Below are 25,490 nucleotides of genomic sequence, written 5' to 3' on the forward strand. Positions count from 1 at the left end.
GAAAATTTTGGTGGTCCGCAGAAATTTTTGGACATTATATGAAATTTTCATGTATTATTAACAATAAAACAAAAATAATCATTTAATAAATTCTTAAATTCTGAATGACAACTTTCGCCTTTATATTGCACTAAATTCATGAACTGTACTAGAGATGGAAAAACAAGGGAGGCGCAACGTGGTGTCAGTGTAATCTTAAATTGTATGAGGCAACCGTTGCCAAGCCATATACTTCAGTATTGTTTCCACTATTATAACAGTCACCCCGCTCCACAAATAATGATTGTCAACCGATTGTTTTATTTATTTCTCAGATGCTCTTTTAGGTAAGTATGACCTTAACTGAGTATTTTTTTAACTCATATTTATTGGCATCAAATACTTTGACTTTAATAACTATCATTTCTTGTTTGGTCTTAGATTCAAATAAAATAAACCCATAATGAGTGAGAAAAAGCAAACAAATATTTTGCATTTCTTTAGTAATACCAATGATAATGCAACTAATGATAATACTAACAATAGTAATACTTCAATTAGTCGTGAGCTGATCAATGAATCAGAGCCGCCACGGTCCTTGTCAGGCACCATTAGGAAGATTATTATTTTACAAATGTATTTATCTTTTTAAAAACATTTATATTAATGGTCCACGGGATTTAATATTATGAATTTAGTGGTTTGTGAGGTCTGAAAAGTTGGCGACCGCTGCCCTAGATCACACATTTTGATGGTATCTTCTGGGGTCATTGGTACTACACCCCACCTGGCCAATGTTTAGGCAGCAGTGACAAAGATTTCTATTTGCCTCTTATGTAATAGAAATAAATGACATCAGGAAGTACCATACACTAGTCTAACTTCTGTGCAGTGAACTCTGAGTGCCAGGTATTGTTACAACAAGCTGTAATCACTTTCTAGCAATACACAGCCCCATAATGACCAATCACAGCACGATCTCCATATAACAACCGTTAACATCAACTTTTTTCATCTATGATGACGTCACGTTTCCGATGCCCAACTTCTGCCCATGCAGAAACTATTCTGTCCAAAGTAAAGGGGGCGTTACTTTACCAACCAATCACATTCGGCGTCTGAATCCCGTCCTTGATTCTGTGACCCGTACTGTGACTGGCTGCTCGTTCTTCGCTCTTCAATTGGACGGGAACGGAGCGGTGGGCGGGGATCGGCAGGGAAGTGGATTGCAGGGTTACGGTACAGGCATTCTCTCTGCTTCCGGTACATACCGTAGTTGTTGGGTCCCGGGTGTCGTATACCGGGAGAGGGGTGGACTTATGTTGTCGCCGGGAGTTATGTTCGGCCAGTCACAGCTGCCTAGTCACTGACAGACGTCATGTATTTTCTTAGCGGCTGGCCCAAGAGGCTGCTGTGTCCTCTGAAGAATCTGGAGGATCCTTTCCACATCCAGCCGGACCCGCAGCGCCTCTTCCTGGCAGTGTTATCCCAGACCCAGCTCAGTATATGGAACAGCAGGGTGAGTGTCCGCTCCATGACCCCACAGCACACAATGTCCTGTATAATGGGGGGCAGCTTACACTGTGCAACTATTCTGTGCTCTACTAATATAACTTGGAGCCTTCTATATAGATATATATGTCCTGTTATATATGTGTGCCCTGCTATATATATATATATATATATATATATATATATATATATATATATATATATATATATCCTTCTATATGTGTGTCCTGTTATATACCCTCTATATGTGTGTCCTGTTATATACGTATCCTGATATATATATGTGTGTGTGTCCTGGTTTTTATTTATATATGTATATATATATATATATATATATCCTTCTATATGTGTGTCCTGGTAAATATATGTTTCCTGGATATAGGTATCCTGCTATATATATGGATCCTCCTATATGTATCCTACTATAGGTTTCCATAGAACACATTTGTACACATACTCCTAGATTGTAAGCTCTTCGGTGCAGCTTCCTCTCCTCCTGTGTCACTGGCTGTATCTGTCTGTCATTTGCAACCCCTATTTAATGTATGGCGCTGCATAATATGTTGGCACTGTATAAATCCTGTTTAATAATACCCACTGATGAGTGGATGCCCATGTTTGTGTTTGCATTGTCTGATGTCCACAGGTAATACCTCTCAGCCATCACCGGTTCCCTAAGGGTATATTCTCACCCTTACGTATACTGAGTTGACGTGTTGTAACCGTCACGTTGGTTGCATAGGGTTTATTTGCAGAACTGTGTCAGGGTGCAAGAGCATTGTCATCATGTGTAAATGTGTACAGCAAAAGTTAGGCTTGGTCAAACTTTGTTTTGCACCAGCTTTAAATGTCGTGTACAACAAGATTCATACAATTCAGTTTTTTTCCCCTTAAATCATTAGGTCTTCTATAACAAAACGAAAACAGAAACTTTACCTTTTTTTGTATTTGTTAATGCTAAATCAACAAACCCGAAAATGCAGTGTATTGGATGTTTTTTTCCTAATGCTCTGCAAAATAGCACCTTGGTATGAAGATTCTGTTGTAAATAGTGGCTTTGGTTGTCCAGGAATTTTGTTTGTGTGTGAAAGTGTAGCCAGATGTATAACAATTCATTCTTTGATGTTTTGTCTCCAAGCACGTTTTCTGCTTTCCAATAACTTGTATTGTCTTCCGTATACTTAGTAACTTTAACTAGCAAATTCATTAATATGTTATTATTGATATTGAGTACTAAAGCTTTGTATTTTAATACCACTTTTCTTATATGAATTTGGCTTACAGATCAAAACTATTGGGGATCCTTTGATCATGTATCTATAACCTGTCCATATGTTACATCTGTCTCCATCTCATGCATATGTTTAGTTTCCACGTATTGAGTGTGTTCATGTCAGATGATTTATTATGTAAACATGCTTAAATATTGGCTTTGGATCCACTTCTCTAAGCTTTCACCCTTGATATTTCACGATCCTTTCCAACAACAAACAACTGCACAATGCATGGACAGGGGCTGTACATACAACATCGTTCGTCTCTATGGATAGGGGAGGGGGGAGAATGACGGAGCGGCACCCTGCTGCACTCTCTCCCCTTCGCTTGCATTGTGATCGTTTGTCATCCGTGGATGCGCCAGGACAGTTGTTTGGATGAGGGACTACAAGCCATGTACACGCGCCAGATTCTCATCTGATATCAGCCCTGAGCTGATAATCGGATGAGAACCATTGCACGTGTGTACGTAGCCTTACTCGGTAGCTGTTCTCTTTAAGGTAAAAACACTTTGACCATTTTACCCTTTTCCAGTTTGTTTATAGAGGTCAAAACATTTTATTTGTTTCTGATAGGGCCAGGCAGACTCTTAGGTTTGTATTTCTGTATTACACTGTCTAAGTTGCTTCTTAGCTAACCATATACTTCAGTATTTTTGATCAGATAGACAAAGATCCAATGTAACCATGGGCAAATTCAGGTAAGGAAGGGGAATCTAACCATTATCAAAAATAAGAATGTAAATACTACCATCCCCCCGCAAATGTAATGCAACACTTGTTGGGAGGCATGGCCTGAAGATGGCAGGAGCTTTCTCCTGGGCTTCCTCCGTTTTATAAGAGATCTTACAGGGCTGCCCAGCACCCATGAGGCCGGGCAGGAAAAGAAAGAACATCTCCCAGGTGTTAAGTGGAACTAAATTTTCGCTACATGCGTCCGAAACAGCCACAAGTAGAACATGGTACCTATAACATCAGACCCCCAGGCAGAGCTCATTATCTTAACCATCCTTCTTGGGGCAGGATTCATGGGTTGTGGAAAGCACTCCTTTCTGCAGGGGTTACATGTCCTGGAAATAATTATTCAGCCTTTTATAAGAATCTTTAGAACCCCATTGCCATTGATCTGTTGATGTTTGATCCTAAGTTTCATGGAGCAATAGAGGTCATAAACATGTGCAGATATTGCTTCTGACTTGCCAGTGACTTTGCTCATCATACCTTTGCTCTTCAGCAGATATCCCAATGTATTATTCTTTGTCTTCCGTCACTGTGTTGTAGGCTGTAATGAACACCTTGCCTAAAAGCCAAACCCGATGTTCTTTGCAAAGTTCATTATTCTAATGTTAAGAGACAATTACAAGATCCTGACAGAGCTAGATTCCCATGCTTGGTGCTGGACAAGATATAAGAAGCTGGGGCTGACGATTCTCCTTTTTGTCTGTGCGCAAATCAGGGACCACATATTCTTTATGCTTCTTTTCAGACTTGCCTGGAATCTTACGTTTTCATCCATTGATTCTTTCTAAATTGGTAGCGTGCTATCCCTCTCACCTCTGTTGACTCCTCATGAGGGTCCACCTCCCCTAAAGCTGGCAGCGTCCGAAGGCCTTTTTCTGCGGTCTGTGCTCATCTTCAGCAGTTCCAGTGGTTATGGAAACCCGATTTGAATATACCCTTTCTTTTCTCTAAAATAGGTTACTTGACTTGTTTTTCTTATGATTCCAATACTTCAAAACCAGGAAACTGTGCTGGAAGTCTTTAAAAAAAAACATTTGAATGTAATGATTTCTGGGTTTTAATTTGGTGACTGTTTTGCAGCCAAAATGACATGTGATATCTTCAAGTTAATTATTGAGTTAATCAGTGCATTCTGATGCCAATGATCCTATTGAAAGACCTAGGACAGTGACATGGTACAGATGTGGATGAACCCCCAGCATCCTCCTGAAGGAACCCTTGGTTTTCATGAAACCCTAATTCAAACTGTCAGAGATGGCCTTGGTTTCAGTAACATTGACCAAAACTGCTGCTAGCAATTACTTGTTCCTAATCAATCTTCCAAGGGTTGCATTTATGCCCAGTGCACACTTGAGCAATGTCATACTCACTTCCTTTTACGACAATACATTTGTACTGGAGTTGTAGACAGGCAGTGTGGTTGAAATTATAGCATGTGAGGTTTACCTTGTTTAATGACTGTTTAGTCACTGTGACTGAAATTGAAGGGAAATCCAAAAGTTTTCAGTTGTCCCCAGAACAGGAAGTAAGGGGGAGCTCCCCTTAGGACATCTCTTTAGAGGGGATTTCACCTCTGGGAGTTTTACTCCAACTTCTTCTTGCATGTCTGGGACAGAAAGTGAAAATACATTTTCCAATGATATAGAAACAATCTAAAAAAATTGGCAGGGGTTTTAACCTTTACATCCGTATCCAGTGCTAAAAATGGCGATACATACACTTTCAGTTCATTCAGTGGTTTTGTGGAAATTGTGGACAAGGACATTCATTGTAGAATGACTAATAATATATCGGTTTGCCATTTTATAAGGTAAACTTTTATATGGTAAACGTTTAAAACCAGCATATATTCCTTAGACCAATGTTCACTATTAATATTATCCAGTATTTATGTGGAACAGATATATTACGCAGAGCTTTACAAAGTCCATAGTCATGTCACTAGCTGTCTCTCAAAGGAGCTCACAATCTAAGGTCTCTACCATAGTCAAATGTTATTAACACAGTCTAAGGGCAATTTTACCTGTTTTTTTGTAATGTGGGAGGAAACTTACACAAACACAGGTAGACCATGCACTTGGTTCCTGGCCGAGATTTGAACCTAGTCCTGCAATGGTGAGAGTGCTATTCACTGAGCCAAACATGCTGCCAGTTAGGAGAACAGCTGGGAATGTGAATCATTGGCCAAATATGTTAGAAATGAGGCAGATGTTGTGATGGTCGTTCAGGAGGGTAAAAGCAGTGAATGACCATCAAATCAGAGATTTGCTTTGTTATGACTATTTGACTATTCTCCATGGTGTAAATCCTCTAATGTGATTAAGGAATTCCCTTCATGTAACAAAGCCAAGGCTATAGTGAAAACGAGATGCATTACATTTTTAATACAGTTCTACAACATGTAACTTGTGAACCATGTATAACACATGGATCACTGTAACGTTATTTATATCACAAACAGTACATTAATGTTCTTGGCCACTCATGGAAGCAGTGGATATATAGACGATAAACTCCACTCTTCATGATTGGCTTTCAAATAATGCATTATTAGGGGCTAGCTGCTCCCATTAGAGTAGTAAGTGTTGGTGGTTATCAGCAGTTTTCAAAAATCGATTGCAAGAAATACTTAAGGATGAACCATAAGGGGCAATTCATTATCCTATACAGTATTCAACACAGAAATGTTTTTGAGCCGAGTGGGTAGAATTTGAAGGCAGGTGGCAGCCTCCCTACTCTTTACTAACCCTGGGGTGGTTACTGAAAATTGCCCGGTGGTGTGCCCGGATAAAAGGGGCTAGGGAGCACACTGCTATATTTAACTGGTGGTAGGAGGCAGATGCAATGCCATCAATTTTTTGAATGCTACACACAGCATCCAAGGATGGTTTGCTGCCCCTGCTTCCCTCATAGACTGGATTTGGTGCTTTTTTCCAACACTTAAAATGCCGGTAGAAGAGTTTGAGGAGGATAAGAATCTCTGTGAGGTTTTTATTTAAGTTTTGTGGCTATGTTTGGAACATTCCCCCTTCATTTCCTGTCCCAGTTGCAATGGATTTTGGTGGTAATGGTGATGTTACTCGGCCATCTTCACAACTTCATCAAGCCCAGCAGTAAAAACCTGAAGAAGGTTTTAGACTAAACATTTAATTGTAGTTGAAACCTTAAAATATGTATCTACAATTGCTTTCTTTGTATTTGAATGTGGATGCTATTCTTGCTTTTACTGCTTGATGTGTTGCTGACCTATGACAGGCATGAAGCCCTTGATGTGTTAGGCTGGGACTTGTCCATACCTGCTTCAAACGGCAACTCAACACAAGCAAGCAAAGGAAAGATAAAAGTGCTGATGTCCCTGCTATGACATTCCCTTTAGCACTGCCCTAATAATGTCATAGTTTGTTTTTCTTTTTGTACTTTTTATGATAAAACTATTCACTTACATCCATAGAAAATACCATGTGCATTTAAATATAGGACAGATCACATTTTATCAGTATATCAAGTTGTATGTTAATTAGACTTGTATGTTTTCAGAAAGTTTCTATTGTTAGAGTTTTATCTCTCTTTATGTAACTATGTAAATAATCACTGAGCATTCAGCAGGAAGAAGGGTGACAATCACCAGCTTATACAAAGCAGAAAAGAATTCTAGAAATGAAATGTATATTGTTTTAAATGTATTGTGAACTGGTTACAAATGGGTTTTGCAAGTCATGCTTTCACTGTAAGTAGATCACTTCAGGCCATTTTTACTCTTGACGTTCTGGAAAGCCCTGTATTTTGTTGTGTTTTTATTCACATTTTGCATACTCTGCATTTTTTTTTTGTGTTGACATAGAAACCATTTTACAAACTATGTAGCAGATTGGTTAGAACAACACAATTCTGGTTGACTGTCAAAGATGAACTTCTGTCATACTGATAAATACAGGTTTTGGGGTTTTTTTTTTCACACTTTAGGCTTTAAAAAAAAAACAGGTATAAATTGTATACATCTGTAGCACATATTGATATATATATAAAAATCATAACAATTCAATACATTTTTAATAAACAATAATAACAAAAATATTTACAAAAAGGATTGCCATACAGAAATAAAAAAACAAAATGTATAGAAATTCAGGAGCGCAATACAAAAGCAGTGTATAAAATTATCATAAAACTTATAATGGGGAAGGACCCAACAATAGGAACTCAGATGTAGGAGAAGGGAGTTATGGGATGAAGAAGAAACCCTGGCAGGGCAAAGGTGGGACAAGACTGCATAAAATATTACTGGTACAACCTTAGTAGCAGCTGGTTTTAGGGTCGCAGCCCCAGGATCCGTCAAATAATGTGAAGCTTTGTCAGTATTCAAAGGCAGGTAGTGTTGAACCCAGGGTTCCCAAACATTTTAAAACGTTGCCATAGTGTCCCTAAGAACAGCAGACTTTTCTTTCAGCAAATAACTTGTCATCTTGCATTCACTTGTGCAGACATGGGTATTGCCGTCTTCCATGCCCTCACCAAATATTGTTTAGTCGCTGTAAAATTCAACTAGAGCAAACAAAATTGTTGAGGTGCACATATCGCTGGTTGACTTTTAGAGAGGACCTTCTCAGGGTCCTTACAGACCAATAAATACACATTTTTTGTACATAGTTATGCACTTGCCAAATAATTTGTAATTCAGTTCTTTGACATTGGCTATTCAGGCACTCATGATAACAATATCAAACCTTGCACAGGGTACAGTGATCCTCACCCACAATGTCTTGACAGCTGTATTCCACACCGCTCCGTTAGTGCAAGCAGGGAGCATGAGTGCTGTTGTTTGGAAGGCTGGAGGCTCAGCTTGCTGCATTGTGCTGAGTGGCCAATGTCCAAATGTCCAGCACAATGCTAGCATAGGACATTTTCACTATTACTGCAGTGCAATCAAGAAATACAAAAAAATGTCCTTATTTAGTATAGTTTACACAGTCTGACTGGATTACACTAATAGAAAAAATCAATCCTTTGTCTTTTTTGTCAGTTTGTCATTAATGCTAGATAGAGTTCTGGAAACAATGCACAAAGGCCACCAAAATGTAAAACATACACAGGCATCTTATACTTACAGCAAACAGTATTTGTTTGGCTTGGATTTTATCTTTAGTGTAAACCTAAAAAAAGGAAGCTGCTAATAAAACATAAAGAAAAGTAGTGGAGAAAATAAAAACCTTTGGGGGAGGATTAAGGGTAACAAGAAGAAAGGTTTTTTTTTTTTTTTTTGTTTTTCCTAAATGCTTTACACATTGGTGGTATATTCTTTCTAAAAAGGTTGCCTTCATATAACCACATAAAACCCTTATGGACACGACACACTTCCCTCTTCCGGTAAAATACTTGATATTCTATCTCCAAACTTAATGATTGATGGTAAAATATCTTTCATTACATCTGAAAGATAAATTAACTTTAATGACCTCTTTTATTTCCTAACCTTGATATACACCACAATACAGTAAAAGCAGTTCATTAATATAAGGGAGTATTAATGTAACTGATGTATTTAAAAAAACAAAAGCAATAATAAGCAATCATTTTACTCTTTTAGGTAAAAAAAACAACGGTGGAAATAACATTTTGGATTATGATTTGGCATCACATTTAGTAATAATTTTGTGTAGTTGTCCTGCTTCAGGTGTGTAATAATACAGCCTTCTTATACAAAAATAAAAATATATTGCACGCTAGGCTATCATTAGCCGTAGCAAAGCTGCATGTTCAATTCCGCTAGTTCCTCTACAGCCCAGTAAAAACAAATGTAATCTCAGCAACTATCTGGATAACACAAATAAAATCATGAGTTATTTACATGTATTGGCTGAAAATTGTATTGGTTCTTTCATCCCTTGTTCATGCAGGCTTCCTACTTCCATAGGACTGATCTCCCAAAGCCTCTTCTATAGGCTGTTGCGAATGCTTATGTCAACCCTCATAATCCTAAATTGTCAGAGAGATTGGACATATTTTTTTTTTAAACCCTAGAAATATTACAGAGCCCCATCAATTTTATTTTCCTGGAGATCACCTTTTATAAAGTCTAATATGACTTTGAAACATTTCAGTGTATGTACCGGTAGTTTAGTTTGGTAATTATTCCATATTTTAAGTTACGTTCACTTCTTAATGTGAATTGAGTGGCTAGTAATAAATATATAAATCTGTTGATTCTGGCACACATCTTTCATGTGCTAAGTACAGTTGATGGATGTTGGCTGGTTTTCTATTTCTCAGTCATTAGTTTGGCTGCATTCCCTAACTAGTCCCACAAGTGAATAGGAGTGATTTTGAGGTTTCTTTGAAAACAGAATTTTTTTGTTTTCTATTCAGCTATGATTTCCTAAAGGTTTGCACTTCCGACACAATAACTATCACTTTAGTGATCTCTTTAAGTGATGTGTCTGCAAGGCTGTGTTTGAGGTTTTTACAGATCTAGCTATACTTGACCGATGAAACTCCTTCGTGCAGATTAAAATGATTTACGAACGCCCATTGTTTCCTTCCATACACCCCATATCTCTGCTGCAAACTCCTAAGTGAAAAAAATAGAAATGGTGTTTATAGTGTTTTTTAAAACCCGCAAAAAAATATATTGCTTTTAACCAGCTCTTATATACGATGTCTGCTTTTTTTCTTCACCATAATTCCTATAGCAGGGTGGTTATCTCCATTTGTCCTCTGTATCTAAGGAGGAAGCCATGATTGTCAACCAAGCACATTATTCTCTCTCCATCTCTTTTTATGGACACCAGGGAAATATGTAGTTTAAAGAAGATAGCATGGAATTTTTTTTCAGTTGAGTTCTCGGAGGGACATTTGCACTGTTTTTTTTGTGCTTGCTAAAAATGTTGTTAACATGAAAAATTGAAATATATATATTTTCTTGTTCCATCTAAGGACTGGTAAGCTGAATTGTATTACATTACTAGGACCACACACATGTAGCGGAAAAGGTTGTGTATGGTGAGATTTGACTGGAATAGATGGGTACAAATAACATCTTGCCAGAGATATAAATGTCACATGAACGGGTAACCTTATTGAAAGCTTTGTCTCCACTCCTGTATTGGTGACAACTGTAAACGTTTGAATTCTGCATCAAACCAAGCCCCTTTTGTCCAATACTTTAACAAAAGTTTTTCTATGTATACACTTATAATTTTCTAAAATAATGAAAGCTGCATAATAAAGAACATGTTCCACATGAAAAAGTACACATTTCAAATTATATACTCTGTTTTTTTTCCTTTAATTTAAGCTCAGAAACAGGTAGGAGAAGAACAATACAGAGTACAGCCCCTTATCTCACATTACTTTTACATACACAGGTCCAGTATAGTGTATAACACCTATATAATCATTGTCTTAGATTTTACTCTCCAATAAATATACCATGTTCCAGTGTTTACAGAATAATATTTAATAGTCTATCAGCTTAGACTGCTTTGTGGGAAATACCTTGGGCTAGAGCACCATCCGTCATGCAAACAAGTAAAAAAATATCTATTCTAAAAATGCTTTAAAACAAGGCACTTCATTGGCATCCATGTTTCATCAGTTGTGTTTATCTTGCTTTCATCCAGCTTAGGGAAAGATGGTTATAGATCTGAAACATTGCCATTCAACGGAGATCGTTACCTATTTATACTGGTGCCGAGGCCTTCTCTGTTTAATGAGATTTAATATCCAATAAAAATCTCCGCACAACACAAAGACCAATTTCATTGTATACAATGTGGATCCCTTGTTTGATTCACATAGTACAGTACATCTTTATGTATGCAAGCCTTTTATTAGTCCTTTAACACAGCCAGGTCATTGATGCCCTGTATTTCCCCTCATGTGATTTTGCAGCTTTAGCCACCTTTTGCACTATAGTTGATATAGGTCCAGTTAAAGTGCATGTAAAATGCATGGCTTCTTCTGAAAAGTTGTCATTCACTGTCACTCACAGCAAAATGCATGCAAATTTCTGCATTTTAAATTCCTTTGAAGATGCTTTAGCTATTACAAAATTAAATTATGAAAATGCAATTTTGAACTCACTGAATGAAAACTGTTTACTTTGTGGAAGTGAATAGAGATAGGAATGAATTGACAAAATTCCAAACTTGCATACTTTTGTAGAGCCCTAGCTTCTAAGAATTCAAAAAAGAATGTGTCCAACAATCTTTAGAATAATGTCTGCTATATCTCTACACAGGAAAGTTAGGAGACGTGGTATTTTCATCAGTTTTGTATTTACCCCAACTGTCCAGTGCCACTTTGTTGTGCAGGCAGACCATTATCTCCTGGCTCACCAACCTTTATGTATCACCAACCTTTATGTATCCCATTCTTCTCACTTATGGAGTTCTACCCAATGTGCTTCTATTCCCCCTACACATGATTGATGTATACTGATGTATATTTCTCCTAGTGAAAATAATTACTGAAAGTCATTTATTTTTTTGGTGTTTTTCTGTATTGTAGCCCAGCGTGCTTGTAGCCAGTTACAAGGAGTCGGCAAAAACAGCAGCCCAATTTGGAGCATACAAGCAGTCAGAATGGAGGCCAGATAGCAGCGTTATTGTAGTTGCGGTAAGTAGTTGCTGATAATTCTCAACATCCATTCTCTTAAATCCATTGTGCAAGTTTTTTTTCCTTTTTTACTTTATTTGATATTGCTGAATAGTCTTCATATTAAGTGTTTTCGGCTAAATTTCTTGAAAACACCAGATAGTACAGCTAGGTATTGGCTAAAATATTAAATATAATCTTTAAATGCATTTTGATGTAAGTACCTGAATCTTCTCTGTTGTCTGCCTCATGGAGTTTCCTGCACAGCACTGGGTGGTTTATTTGTTTTTTTTTCATCTGTAAATGATACTATTGTCTGTGTTTTTATTAGATCAGTTTGATGACTTAAATTTATTTTAAAGCCTAAAATATTATAAAATATTCTGTTCATGTCAAAGAAGTTTTGCCATAACTTCCCGGTACTCTTTGCATTTGCTACAATCTCTGTCAGTTAGTTGTTACAAGATCTCTCTGTGAAGACTACAGAATACATCACACTTTGTTATAAAGAGAAAGGAGAAGGGAATTGGTTCTGAAGCCTTGTCCTAGGTTGATAATGATGCACCTTTGATTCAGTAGGCCCAGGAAGTATGTCACAGGCAGGTTAACCAAGCAAAACTGAAGAAGAATCTGAAACAGGAAACCAAACACAGCCAGCACAATTTAGGACTAATAAGCTGCACTGTAACTTTTTTTTTTTGCTTGATGCATACATTTTAAGTATTACTACATGTACATGGCTAGTCTACAACCCTGTGCACGCCTTATGGTCAGTTACTCCTGACACCAATGATATTTTTTTTTAGTATCTGAAGGGGTGACATTCCTCTCACTGGTTAGAAATATAAGAGGCATTCCTAACACTGGCCACCATGCTAATTAACTGTGAGCTGTGGATATAGTAAATATAGTAGGGGTTCCCTCCAAAAAACTGAATATTTCAAGGATTCCCCTATGTTAAAAAGTTCCAGAAACTATTCTTTACATATTAGCCATTGTTTAAATAATCGAGTTTTATTTGATAAACAAGTTGATTAACCAGTTTTTTGAAACTGCTAATTTTTATAATTAAAAATAGATGAGCTGACTCTATAGAGAAATGAAACTGTCCTTACAGTCTAGACATGTTACTTTTGCACTAAAATATTTTTAATTTTTGTGTATCAAATATGCTTCTTTTGCTTTATACTTTTTAATAGCATAGAAACACTGCAGAAAACCTAAATACTGTACGTATATATCTGTTTTTTTTTTTCCATTCCAGATTTTTTTTTGCCTGCATCTTGAATAGACGGTATTTTCATATCATGTCATAATCACATTTCCTTTTACTTTATGTATCCAAAGCACAAGGACATGTTTCCTTATTTAAGCTATTTACAGCTGTCTTTATTAACCTGTACTTTTTTTTAAACATATCTTTATTGGCAGAGTATAAATAGAGTTACAGTAAACAACAAGGTACATATCAAGAATATAAAGCATAAGCGATATACAAAACATATTACAGTACCAATATAATACAAAAAGCATTAAAATACTCTGCCTCTCCTATGTTTTCTATTTTCAAATGGGAAATAAATATTTACAATTCAAGACAAAAACCAACTATTAAATTGTATTTATATAGCAACAACATATTACATGACACTTTACACAGTTAAGTTTAGTCCATGGTCATGTCACTAACTGTCCCTCAAAAGGGCTCACAATCTGATGTCCCTACCATAGTTTTATGCCATCAAAACAATCCAAGGACAATTTGGAGGAGAAGTCAATTTACCAATGTACACAAGTTTATTTAAATGAATATGAATGAGCACTAACGCTAGATTGGGTAACTTGTTTGTTACATGGCACAGCTTTCTGTGCCATGTAACAAACAAAAAAGATTTCTTTAGTTGCACTTTGCAGAGATGGCTTGCAAATGAGTTAAGTTAAATCTAAATGTAAATCTCCCAATGGACACAGAGTAAGCAATATGCAAATAAACGTTTTAACGCTACCCTACTCTATCCAAGTTTTTGGTTATACCTGAGACTTGTAGTTGTCTCTTATCCACATATTCTGTTGTAGTATAATATAAAACCCTTGTTTACATGGACAGTTAGCATGTGGTTAAAGTGGGTCTAAATTGATACAAATATTATCTGACATTAAAAAGGGTGTCTGTCATCACTTTTTATTTAATTGACTTTAGTTTTGCCTAAAGTTAGTGGTTACCAGACCATCAAACTATTTCCCCTTGCACACTGAAACCAATGACAGCATTTGGGAGGCAATTTTGATAGGCGGCTGGGAGACGTTGGTAAACCACTGCAGTAGATCCCTAGTCCTCAGTACTTCTTGCAGTGTCTATCAGTCTGTTATCTTTATAGCTGACTGTACTTCAACTGCCTGTCAATCGCAATGGACAAAATTTACCTGGTTGTAAATGGCTGACCAGATGCAGTTGAGAAGTGGTAACTGTACTGATTCCACAGACAGGAAAACAAGCCCTGGGGGGCTGTCTGCACTAAAGATGGAAGCTTATAAGGATTTTGTTGTAATGCACTGTCCTAGCAGTCTCTCTGCAGTATAGTCCCTGGTTATATTTACAGTGGACGTGTATGAAACATATAGTCCTCAAATCAACTCTGGCATTCAGCATTTGTTGTTGTTGTTGTGTAGGTATATTTTCCTTTAACACCTGTGCATAAACTTTTCGCTGTCTGTGTAAAAGCAATTTGCTTAAATCGCGCAAAGCAGAATTTCACTGCTCAGAAATCAACTGCTTAGTTGTTTTGGCGTTAACGCTTAGGCATTATATATATAATTTCTTTTGTGAATGCATGCACAAATGGTCATACAGTATCACTAAGGAAGGGTTGATTTTTTCCTACGTCAACATTATGCAGGAAATGCCAATAGTCTTCTTTTTGTGTTTCTTGTGTGTCATTGGGGTGCAGTGAGGTAAGGCAGGATGGCAAACCTTATGAAGTAATTTCCTCCTTGTGTTGGAAAGAACAGATGACTGCTATGTGTGTGTGAGCTGATTTCAGAGGGCCAAAGTTTTTCAGCATAAAGACAAAAGAGCAGTTGGCATCAAATCTAATACGGATCCTGTTAGTTGGGTGACAAGACCAATTTTAATATACCAGAAATAATTGGGCTTGATAATTATTACAGTTTTTTGTGTGTATGTATTATATATATATATATATATATATATATATATATATATATATATATATATATATATATATATATATATATATATATATATAAACCCTGAACCAGGTACACTTGTTAAACAAAAGAATGCATATCAAATTTAGCCTACACTTTTTTTTCTCGTTGTGGATGAGTTCCTGAATAACTGCCAGCTTGTGGTGTGGTTTGTTTTTTTTAACAATTCTGGATTGTAGCTAATTTACAGTGTGATCGGAGAGATACAAAGTGAAGCAGATCTCTTGATAAATGTAGTTCCCATGTATGCTATGGACAAGTTTTAAAATGTTTAGACCGAGTAATGCAAGGGACCTGTTTTATATAGAAATGTTAAAAACAAAACCTGTACCTACCTAGATCCACAATAACCTTGAATACTGGAATTTTAGTTTACGTGTTTTCAATATGTTATTCTATTGCTGAGCAATGCCAAGCTGGCTAATATTATATTTATAGGGACTTTAAAGCCTTAGTAAAGGGCAAGCTGTAAATCTGCTGTAAAGGACAAGCTAGAAGTCATGAGCCTAACACAAGAGTTTGGCGAAGAAGTACAGCTGCTAAACTGAAGGAGCAAAGAAATGAGGGGTTTCAAATTTCTTTCCATCATCAGCTTCCTGTTATTCAGCAAAGTAGCCAGGAAAAAAAACCTTAAAGGGAAAAAACTATAACCTTTCTAAAGCCTTTAGATATAAATGGTAATGTGAACAAATAAATCTAACCTAAATGTAATCTTAAATGTGTGTTTGTGTTAGTTTGCAAGTGAAAGTGATTTTGTAACCGTTTTAATTTAAAAGAAGCCCAGTTGATACCCAGCTTACCACCCAGATCAATTAATTGCTATCTTGTATCAATAAGATAGCTGAAGAATCTTCTGCGTAGTTCATAGGCACAAAGTTTAGAGATGTAGGTAGTTATTATATAGGAGTCTGGGTAAACTTACCAATAGATTCTGGAGTGTGTACTTTCTGATATATTGAATTGAACTACAGAACTACAGAAAAAGTACACACTTCTCAAAAAGTAATGTGCATAATTTAAAATTGGCGGTATTCCTCTTTACAAATAGATTTCCTCAGTGAGGTCATTTTAAATGTTATCAGGAGAGCTAGAGCAATCTGTCATTGAATACTGATCAAACACCAATCCATGTCTTAGCAATGAGAATACAGTTCTCAGAATATTATGCATTTAATTGTATTTTGACATATATACACAAGTGAAATCACTAATTTTTTTTTAAAGAAAGTTCCCACTTAATAGATTTAAAATATAGCCAGGGCATAATTAAAGCTGTCTGTGGTTTTCTTTTTTTTGGCCCTGATAGGATGGGACGTTTGGCTCACAAGGCAAGGTATTATCAAGGTATACACTAAAGTTTTAATGCCCATATAGCTTTTGACAAGCATTGAGGGGTCTTTTTAAAGAAGCTTTTTAAAAAGCCTAATTATGCTTCCAATTGCCCATGAATAAAACATTTTTTTACCTCTGTTTAAATTTATATTTAACACCTGTGCACAATTTTAGGTGTTTTAATTAAGGTGCTTAACGCTTTTAATACCCATAACTTCGATTTTTGGCTTTTGCACACCCTAAAATGCTTCCATTGCTTTCAAAGTCAGTATTTTCTTAGTGTATGCATTTTTACAAGCTTACCATCACTTAAAACAATGAAAAAAGCAGCAAGGAGCATTTTCTTTAACGTTCAAAAATGTGCCACCTGCACTCTTGTGTTAATTGATACATTGAAATAAATGGGAATTTCATAGGTGTTTAAACACTGGCGAAACATTCCATGTAGGCTTGGCCAAGTAATCGTATTGTAAATAATATTTACATAGATCTTTGTGATAGTCTGAGCACAGCTAAAAGCTGTTTTTTTTGTAGTGAGCAAATGCATTCTTTTGTTGAGTTTCGTTCAGTTCTGCTTGAATCAGACAAAGGGAGTGAATAAGTGAGGGGCTTTCCTGATTGTCAGTTTGATATTCTTACCTTTTCTTGGATATTGGTCTGAATAGCACAACTGGCAATGCTATGGAAATCTGCTGCACTTAGTCTGTTGCGAGGGCTGTCTGTGTGTAGAGCTACACCACAGGTACAACTGCACAAAAAGTACATGGAGGCAGCATCTGAGGTCCAGATGTGAAGTAAATTAGGTCCTATTTCCTATCGGATGACAAAACCAAGTCCTGCTGCAACCTGTATGGAGCAATTGGTTTTCCAACAGCTAGTAAAACTAAACACATTTAGGTTATTTCCATTACACTGAACTGTAAGCTCTATTTAAATCTTGTTTCGCCTCCCCTCCACCTTTCCTTGTTTATTTGCACCTCTTTTAACCAGATATGTAAAATATCATCTGTCAGACTTTGTGCAATTTTTTCGCTGTGGTTTTGTGAAATTTTACTTTATTTTATTTACTTTAGTGAATATTTTTGTTTCACCCTGCTGGGTATTTTATTGATTTCTGAGTTCTCAAAGCTATACGTTAAGCACTGTTGACTTTCTTTTAATTTTTTATACAATTCATCTTGGGTAGGATACTTGATCTATTGTAGCACATAGGTCAGTAGGAACAAAATATGTATATATTTTTAGACTACTGTTGCCTAGCCAAGTGCTTCCCTGTTTTATATCAGCTATTGTGCATATATTCATGTAACTATTAATTGTATAATAATCTTTTGCTGGGTTTTTATTCATAATGCGCTTTCTTACATTGATATAAATTTTTCACAGATATTTATTTCTATTAAAAGACTTATGACTTGATTTTTTTTCCTTTGCTTATAGACTGCCAATGGCTATGTCCTGTTCTTTGACATTGTTCCTGCAGGAGAGGACAAGTATTTGTATGAGCCGGTCTATCCAAAGTAAGTTTTTGTTTTCTTCTTGAAGCAACAGTTGATTACCTAATTTACCATCAGACTGTGTAGATTGCCAGTGTTGCTGAACACATGAGCATCCAGAATTTAGTCACCAAGTGATCAGAGATTCTCACTCTTGTTAACTTGCTGATTTTTTTTTTTGTTTTGTTTTTATTTTTAACCTCGGTGGGAAGGTCCACTTTTGTTTCCTTGATTTAGCAAAAGGCATACAGCCAGAGTCTTTGGAATGTCCGATGGAGGAGGTACTGCAGGAACATAGTTACAAAACCACTGCAGTATGCATTGAGTGTTTTGTGTGGCACTGGTGTTTAAACTTGAAGCATGGGACTTGAAAAGTGGGATAATTTTTATTAGACCTCGGTGTTTGCTGTTATGAGGTGTTCTAAAGTGACTTTTTCACCTGGTACAGGAGGTTGGAGAAAATATCTCCAGCATGGCCAACTAGCTATAAATACGAATTCTCTGAGAAGAACCAGTGAGAATCTTCACTCTTAGGCATATGTCTGTCTGTCAGGGCAGAAATGTTTGCTGTATCAGAGATATCTAAAGGTCTCATTGTAGGCTGACTTGTTTTCTGCTTGAACCCAGATAAAAAACAGAGTTCCTGTTCAAGCCTTCTGTTTTTTCCTTGCAATTTTAACTTTACCTTTGGTATGTGACTTTTTTATCTGCTATTGATCAATGACATCCTTTAAGTCTAAAGCTATGTACACATGTCTAACGGTTCTCCCCCAATAGTCGGCTCAGGGACGATATCGGGCGAGAATCTGGCGCGTATACAGTGCCAGTTGTCCATCGTCCGAACGACCGTCCTGGCGGATCCACAGACAATGGAAGAGCAACGATCCTAATACAAGGGTGGGAGAGAGAGCGCAGGGGGGTGCCGCTCCGTCGCTCTCCTCCTACCCTCTGCATAGAGCAGAGCGGTGCTGTATGTACAGCACTCGTTCATGCATCGTGCAGTAATAGTCGTTGGAAAGGATTGTGAAAGATCCTTTCCAACAACTATTATTGCACGTGTGTATGCGGCTTAACTCTAGACTGACACTACTAGGCATAGAGTACACATACAGTGTTCTCCCCAGCCCCTTATAGACGGGTGCACCACCCGTCACTTTTCAGCAACCACCCGGCTGTTTTTGGGTAGTTACTGAAGAGTTTGGTCACAATGCAGGGACTGCTATCCGCCTAAAATTTCTTCCCACCCAGTTTAAAAAATTTTTGGGTTGAGCACTAACATACATTATTCACATTCAACAATACCTAAGGAGTGGGACTGTGCTTTTTTAATTCAGATACAGATCAGTAATTGTTTTTTGTTTTTTTTCTATTTTTTTGTAATGTGGAAGCTGGTATCTGTCAAGCTGTCTTGCTTTTGTCTTTTATTTCGCTTTGGGTAAAAATATTGAGGAAAGTCATTAGATATAATGATAGAGGGGCCCATAATGTTTTCTGAATCTCAAAGCCTGTCCTGCAGATATTGTTTAGACACATTTATAAGACCTAGTTAGTACCATGTTTCCCCGAAAATAAGACCTACCCCGAAAGTAAGACCTAGCACTATTTTGTAAACCTGCCCTAATATAAGACCTGCCCCGAAAATAAGACCTAGGAGAAAAAGAAAATAAAAGCATACATACCGGTAAATTAAAAAAGTACTCACCGAGACAGCTCCAGATATCTGATCCTGCGTGTGTGTCCTTTATGCTGGCTGCAGCGTGTGTGTCTTTGATGCTGGCTGCAGTGTGTGTGTCTTTGATGCTGGCTGCAGGGCGTGTCTATTCCTGAGCCAAACTGAAAGTAAAAAGCCTGCACACGTGCCCCCGCGATTCTGAACAAGGAAGCAAGCTGCTGATCCCTGCCCTAACGGAGATCCCTGCACTTAATTACGGGTAAGTGATCAGAAGGGGACAATGGAGTCAATGGAATAGAGTGATCAGAAGGGGACAATCATTTCATAGTGATCAGAAGGGGACAATCATTTCATAGTGATCAGAAGGGGACAATCATTTCATAGTGATCAGAAGGGGACAGTCATTGCATAGAGTGATCAGGAGGGGACAATCAATGGCATAGAGTGATCATGAGTGACTTTCAACAATAAATGTGTACTGTAGTCTTCTTCATGGAAAAATAAGACATCCCCTAAAATAAGACCTAGTGTGTTTTTGGGAGCCAAAAAAAATATAAGACGGTGTCTTATTTTCGGGGAAACACGGTAGGCGCAGTGGGTGATGTGCCCTGATACACAGAATCAATATCAAGGATAAAAAGGCACTTCCTTGGCAGTCATCTTTGTTTATTTAAAGCAGATTAACCATTTATGGAATGTACCTATAAAAACAAGCTAGATTTCCTTTCATTACTAATCTAAAAAAATAAATATATAGGGATTTCATTCAAATAGGGAAAGGATTTGCCTGTTTTGTGCAGAAACGTTTAGATCATATGCATACAATAAAATAAAGATTATACAAGATGCAAAGTACTGTAGTGTGCTTTATCTTTTAGGCGGATTATTGTCACTGCTGTCTCTTAATCCATTTTAGTCTTCTTGTATTGGGCATAAAGGTGTTCACTTCTCCAGACCTATTCTTTTTCCACCCACGTCTCTCCTCACCATTCCCTCTTCATGCTGTACTGACTACTGCAAACACAGGGGGAGAATGATGTTTGCCTTCAACAGTTCACTGCTGATTGACAGAAAATGTATCCTTGTACTGCTTTTTAGTTTTATGCGTAAAGAACATATAGTGAAGCTGCCCATGGCAGCTACTGAATGTTAGATTGTGAAGTGCAAGTGAAAAAACAGAAGCTTTGTTAGTAAAGTGTGTATGGCTCTGTAAGTGAACAGTTCCCCTTTCGCAATGTCTTTTTTTAAAATACACAGCTGTCCAAATCTGTAGAAAGCAACTGTTTAAGAAATATTGCACATAATTATTTTTTATGTACATACAGTATAACATATTGTTCTAATTTGTACTGAGTGGCAGTTTTATACCCATATTATAATTTGGTTTCTCTGTGCACAGTGGTTCTGACCTCAATTCTAAAATGTGTGTCAAAGAAGATCTGTTTGTGCTGTCAAGATATTTAAACAATGTTGGAACCTGAACATTGTTCAGGGTTTTAGTACAGTTTTAGTTTGTAGTTCCAAAACTAAAATTGCTTTTGCAAAGATGAAGTGCTAATGCTTCACATACAATTATGTATCAGATCCTTATGACCCTATGGAAAACTGGCTATCCATGCAGCAGCACTGTTGTACCGTGCAGTCAGCAATGTGAACATCCTTGGTAAAGGGACTTTATGACCTAAACCAGTCTGTGTCTTCAATCAAATACATTTCCAAGGGTTATATAGGTAGATGAATAGCTTGACCCCTATTAGTCTCCACAAACCTATAACCATTTCAGGATCAGAGGCACTGGAGGCAGCTAACAACGTGTACAGCCCAAAGGTCAACCATTACTTATTTATTATTGGCAAGATGGACAAAGTCTACCTAATGCTGCTTTACTTTTGCAATCAGATGGCTGTGGATTAATAATTTATTTAAAAAATTAAAAATATTAAAAATATGTGAATAAGGGGATTATCAGTTTAGGGGCATGTTCAGTTTAGCATATTTATTTTAAATGTTTTCATCACTGATATGTTACTTACTTTTTCAACTTTATGAATACCATTAAAGCCCCCTTACACAATTTAACTAGTAATTGGATTCTTTTGTTGGTTAAGACATATATATGAATGTGCTATTTACACTCTTCAACATTATTCATTATTTGAAGAGATGAAACAAAGTGTACTGTTCAGATTTAGTTTGCTCATATGTTTTGGCATATTTGCTGTGTAGTTAACAAGATTGCACAATAAAACATACAGACTTTTTTTTAAGAAAAATACCTGATTGATTTGTAAAGTAAGATTTGATATTATGTTAATGTGTCTAATAACATGCAGAGCCATTTCCTTGCAAAAATAGTTGTAAATATTAAATGGGACAATCGCCAAACATTCATTGCATGTGTATCTTCTTAAACCATGGGTTTTAAAGTGCAAACAAGTCTGTGCAAACTTTTCAAACCTTTTAAGTAATGTAAAAATCCTATTTAGGTATTACTGTAATGCACCAGTTGAGCCCCAGTGCTTTTTGTTGGTCATCTGGTGATATGCGAAAATTCCAAAAGATGCCCATTGCTGACTGAAATTTCACATGCAATTTCGAGTGTACAAACATTTTATGTATTCAGAATATAATTGTAGGCACAAATCCAGTTTGGACCTGCAAATAGGTGTAAGGCTGGTTGGACATTGGATTTGAGGCTACAGAAAGCAGAAGTGGAGATGAGCATTTATATAGTCCAGTACACTTTACACCTTATACTTCCCAGTAACATTGCTCCCTGAATTGTCTCTAGTAGAATACAGGGAACTCAAAACTAATTTACTTGATTTTTTTTAAATTGCTGTTTACCAGCATGTATATTGCTACAACAATATACATGGTCGGTTAATTTGTACAGATGGTCCAGACAGTTTGTGACAGGTTCAAGGATGGACAGTTCATCTTGACGTTTACTGACAAAGCATCTTCCTGTACTATAAATGATTTATTTCTGTCTTCAGAGCTGTGTAATGTTCACCATTGTATCCAGATTTTAGTAGGTGTCTTCTCCAGAGCAGCTTTTCAAATTGGAAGCTTGGTTGGGTATTTGTTCCTAAGCAGTTCACTTCAGCACAGAAAGTTATTTTTATTAGAAAGTATTGTAAGTAGTTAAAATCCTGTTTTGGCTTGTGTCCCAAAGAACTCAGAGAATGGTTTGTCTGTGCGCGTCTGTCTGTTTCTAAGCCTCTCATCTGCTGCTTGTTGTGGCAGGAGCAACTGATGTCTCTGCAGCTTTCTTTACATTCCTCAGGCTAATCCGCATCATCATTACACTTCTGCACTTTTTGCTGCTCTTATTGAAGTTGAGCACTCGCTTTATATACTGCAGGATCTGTAATGTAGGCTATAAGTTTACGTAAAGCTTTGGTTTTCCTTGAGAAATGTTTGTGTGAATGTTAATCCTAAAGGCAGCCACATTTGTCATTTAGTGACCTCAATGTAGTTAAGAAACTAATTAGCTATGATCACGTTCAGTTATATGTGGTACAGCAGATGTTGAAGAGAGAAGGCCTTGCGCTTTTCTTTCTGCTTGTTTTTTTATTTTGCCACTTATACTACTTGCTGTATTCACATATTTTGCTGTAGAGGATGCATTTAATCACATACAGTTGAATGCTTATGTCTGAAGTATTCAAATATTCTATTCTACTTTTTATTTGCACATGCAAGCATATGTTTTGGAAGTACAGGCAAAACATTACTTTTTTAGGGTAGTGCCATTGTCTCCCTGTCTATGTTGGGCAGAACCTATTTCTTATCCCAATGATGGACTTTACCAAGACTGGAATTGAGAGACATCCTGGCTAGAGAGGGCTTTTCAAAATAAAATTTGTTTAAATGGGGGAAGGCATACAATTTATGTTCATTATTTGTGTTTCCTCTCGCTTTGTTTCATGATAACCACAGTCACTAAGATAGGAAGTGTAGAAAAATGGACAGCAAAAAACATTTGACTAAAGATCTACAGATCCAAAATTATGGCTGTTTGCCTGGAATTATATTATTTTTTTTTTTCTATGTAAATCTTCTCATGCCAGTGCTATTCCAGTACAGCTTTGTATGAGCATAAAATAAAGCCCTACTCCTATAACAGACTGTTGGTGTTTTCTTTTGTCCTTTATATAAATTGTTCTGTAACATCACCATGTTGTTGTGGAGGAGGTGGACAAAGATACATAAATATGAAAGTTATCTAATTCCTGAACACTTATTATAATATTGCCACGAAAGTCTGTAAATATGTTAAGTTAATGATTTCAGCTACTCTATATTTAAAGCTAAAATCCAGGCAAATATCTAAACACACATTTTGTTGTGAACTGATTTGGCTATTTAAGATTTATAACCATGTTGGGATGTGAACACCCAGAGCAATGTTTTGACCTTTAACATCCTGTATTATATTCAGGCAATGGCATAGTTACTGACTTTATCCCATCCTGCTGAACGCCGCACGCTGCTGAGGTCATTGATTTGCTAACTTTGCTCTAAGTGTTGATAGCACAGTGTAATTCAGTAGAGACTGATTCACTCAAATTCCTGCCCTTCCCTCTCTTCTGTTCAAGTACTTCTAAGAAATGCAGTTGCTAGAAGCAAATGAAGCCAGTTTGAAATATTTTAGGTAGATTTAAAAACACATTCATTTTTTTACCTGGATTAACATATTCTTTTATAATTGCTAGGAGTATATTTTTTAGTATTTTGCTGCTTGTTAGATAGACTGAAATTATTCAAATTATTATTTTATTTTTTATGTTTTGAGCCTGCAGTTTTAAAAACCACAAGCTGGGTCTTGGAAGTCCTTTCCATGTCTTTCTGTGTTAATATTAGAAACAGAGGATTTCTTATGTAAAGGATACAGAGGAGAAACAGTTATATCATCTTTTGGATGCAGATCAAACTAGTAAACACAGCACCATTTGGTCTACTTTTTCTGCAATTTTGTTAACACAGACTGTGGGGCTCCTTTTTTCACCATTTCTTTTGTTTTTTTTGTTTTTTTTACTATTCTAGAATTACAAATCACGAAAATAAAACGTCCAACATTTTTACTTTTCTGGCATTAAACTATTACAAAATAAATAATTGGAAACCTGGAATAGTGACATGGATTGTGTGGAATTGTTCTAATTCGTGTCTATATTTGTATAGGCTTCCCTGCAGAAAAGCCATTTACATTCCTACCTGTCAGAACGAATATCATATATATATATATATATATAAAATATTTTTTTAAAAACTATTTTGCAAATTGTTTTGTAATTATGTAAAAACAAACATTATTGGTATAATTAAAATTTGATGGCTTGCTTGCCACCAGATAATGCATGGAGGAGGAGAGGACCCTGCCCCAAAGAGCTTACAATCAAGTAGGTGGGGGATTTTAACACACAATAGGATGGGAGATATGTAGTGGTGGGAAGTAGTGGTGGTTACAAATGACAGAAGAAGGCTGGTAGCCAAGTTTGAAAAAATGGGTTTTGAGCGCTCTTTTAAATGAGCAGAAACCAGGAGCAACCGAATAGGATGAGGAAGACCATTCCAGAGAGTTGGGGCAGCTCTAGAGAAGTCTTGTATCCGTGCGTGTGATGCGGTTATGAGTGAGGAAGTCATTAGTAGGTCATT

The 25,490-nt window shown here is 36.7% G+C and overlaps 1 protein-coding gene across 2 annotated transcripts in view; it reads left to right on the forward strand.

Moving 5' to 3' along the window:
- Positions 1–1,189: 1,189 nt before the first annotated feature.
- The window catches only part of RIC1 (RIC1 homolog, RAB6A GEF complex partner 1), a 60,239-nt gene continuing 35,938 nt past the window's right edge, over positions 1,190–25,490 (forward strand). Inside the window, exons 1-3 of one of the 2 annotated variants that reach the window (XM_072404225.1) lie at positions 1,190–1,498; positions 12,012–12,119; positions 18,099–18,178. In XM_072404225.1, the coding sequence (XP_072260326.1) occupies positions 1,358–1,498; positions 12,012–12,119; positions 18,099–18,178 (329 nt within the window). In that variant the 5' untranslated portion in view covers positions 1,190–1,357. The remainder of the gene's footprint in view (positions 1,499–12,011; positions 12,120–18,098; positions 18,179–25,490) is intronic. The other variant, XM_072404224.1, reaches the window with a different exon arrangement.

This window comes from Pyxicephalus adspersus, chromosome 3, assembly GCF_032062135.1.
Source record: "Pyxicephalus adspersus chromosome 3, UCB_Pads_2.0, whole genome shotgun sequence".
Taxonomy (NCBI): Eukaryota; Metazoa; Chordata; class Amphibia; order Anura; family Pyxicephalidae; genus Pyxicephalus; species Pyxicephalus adspersus.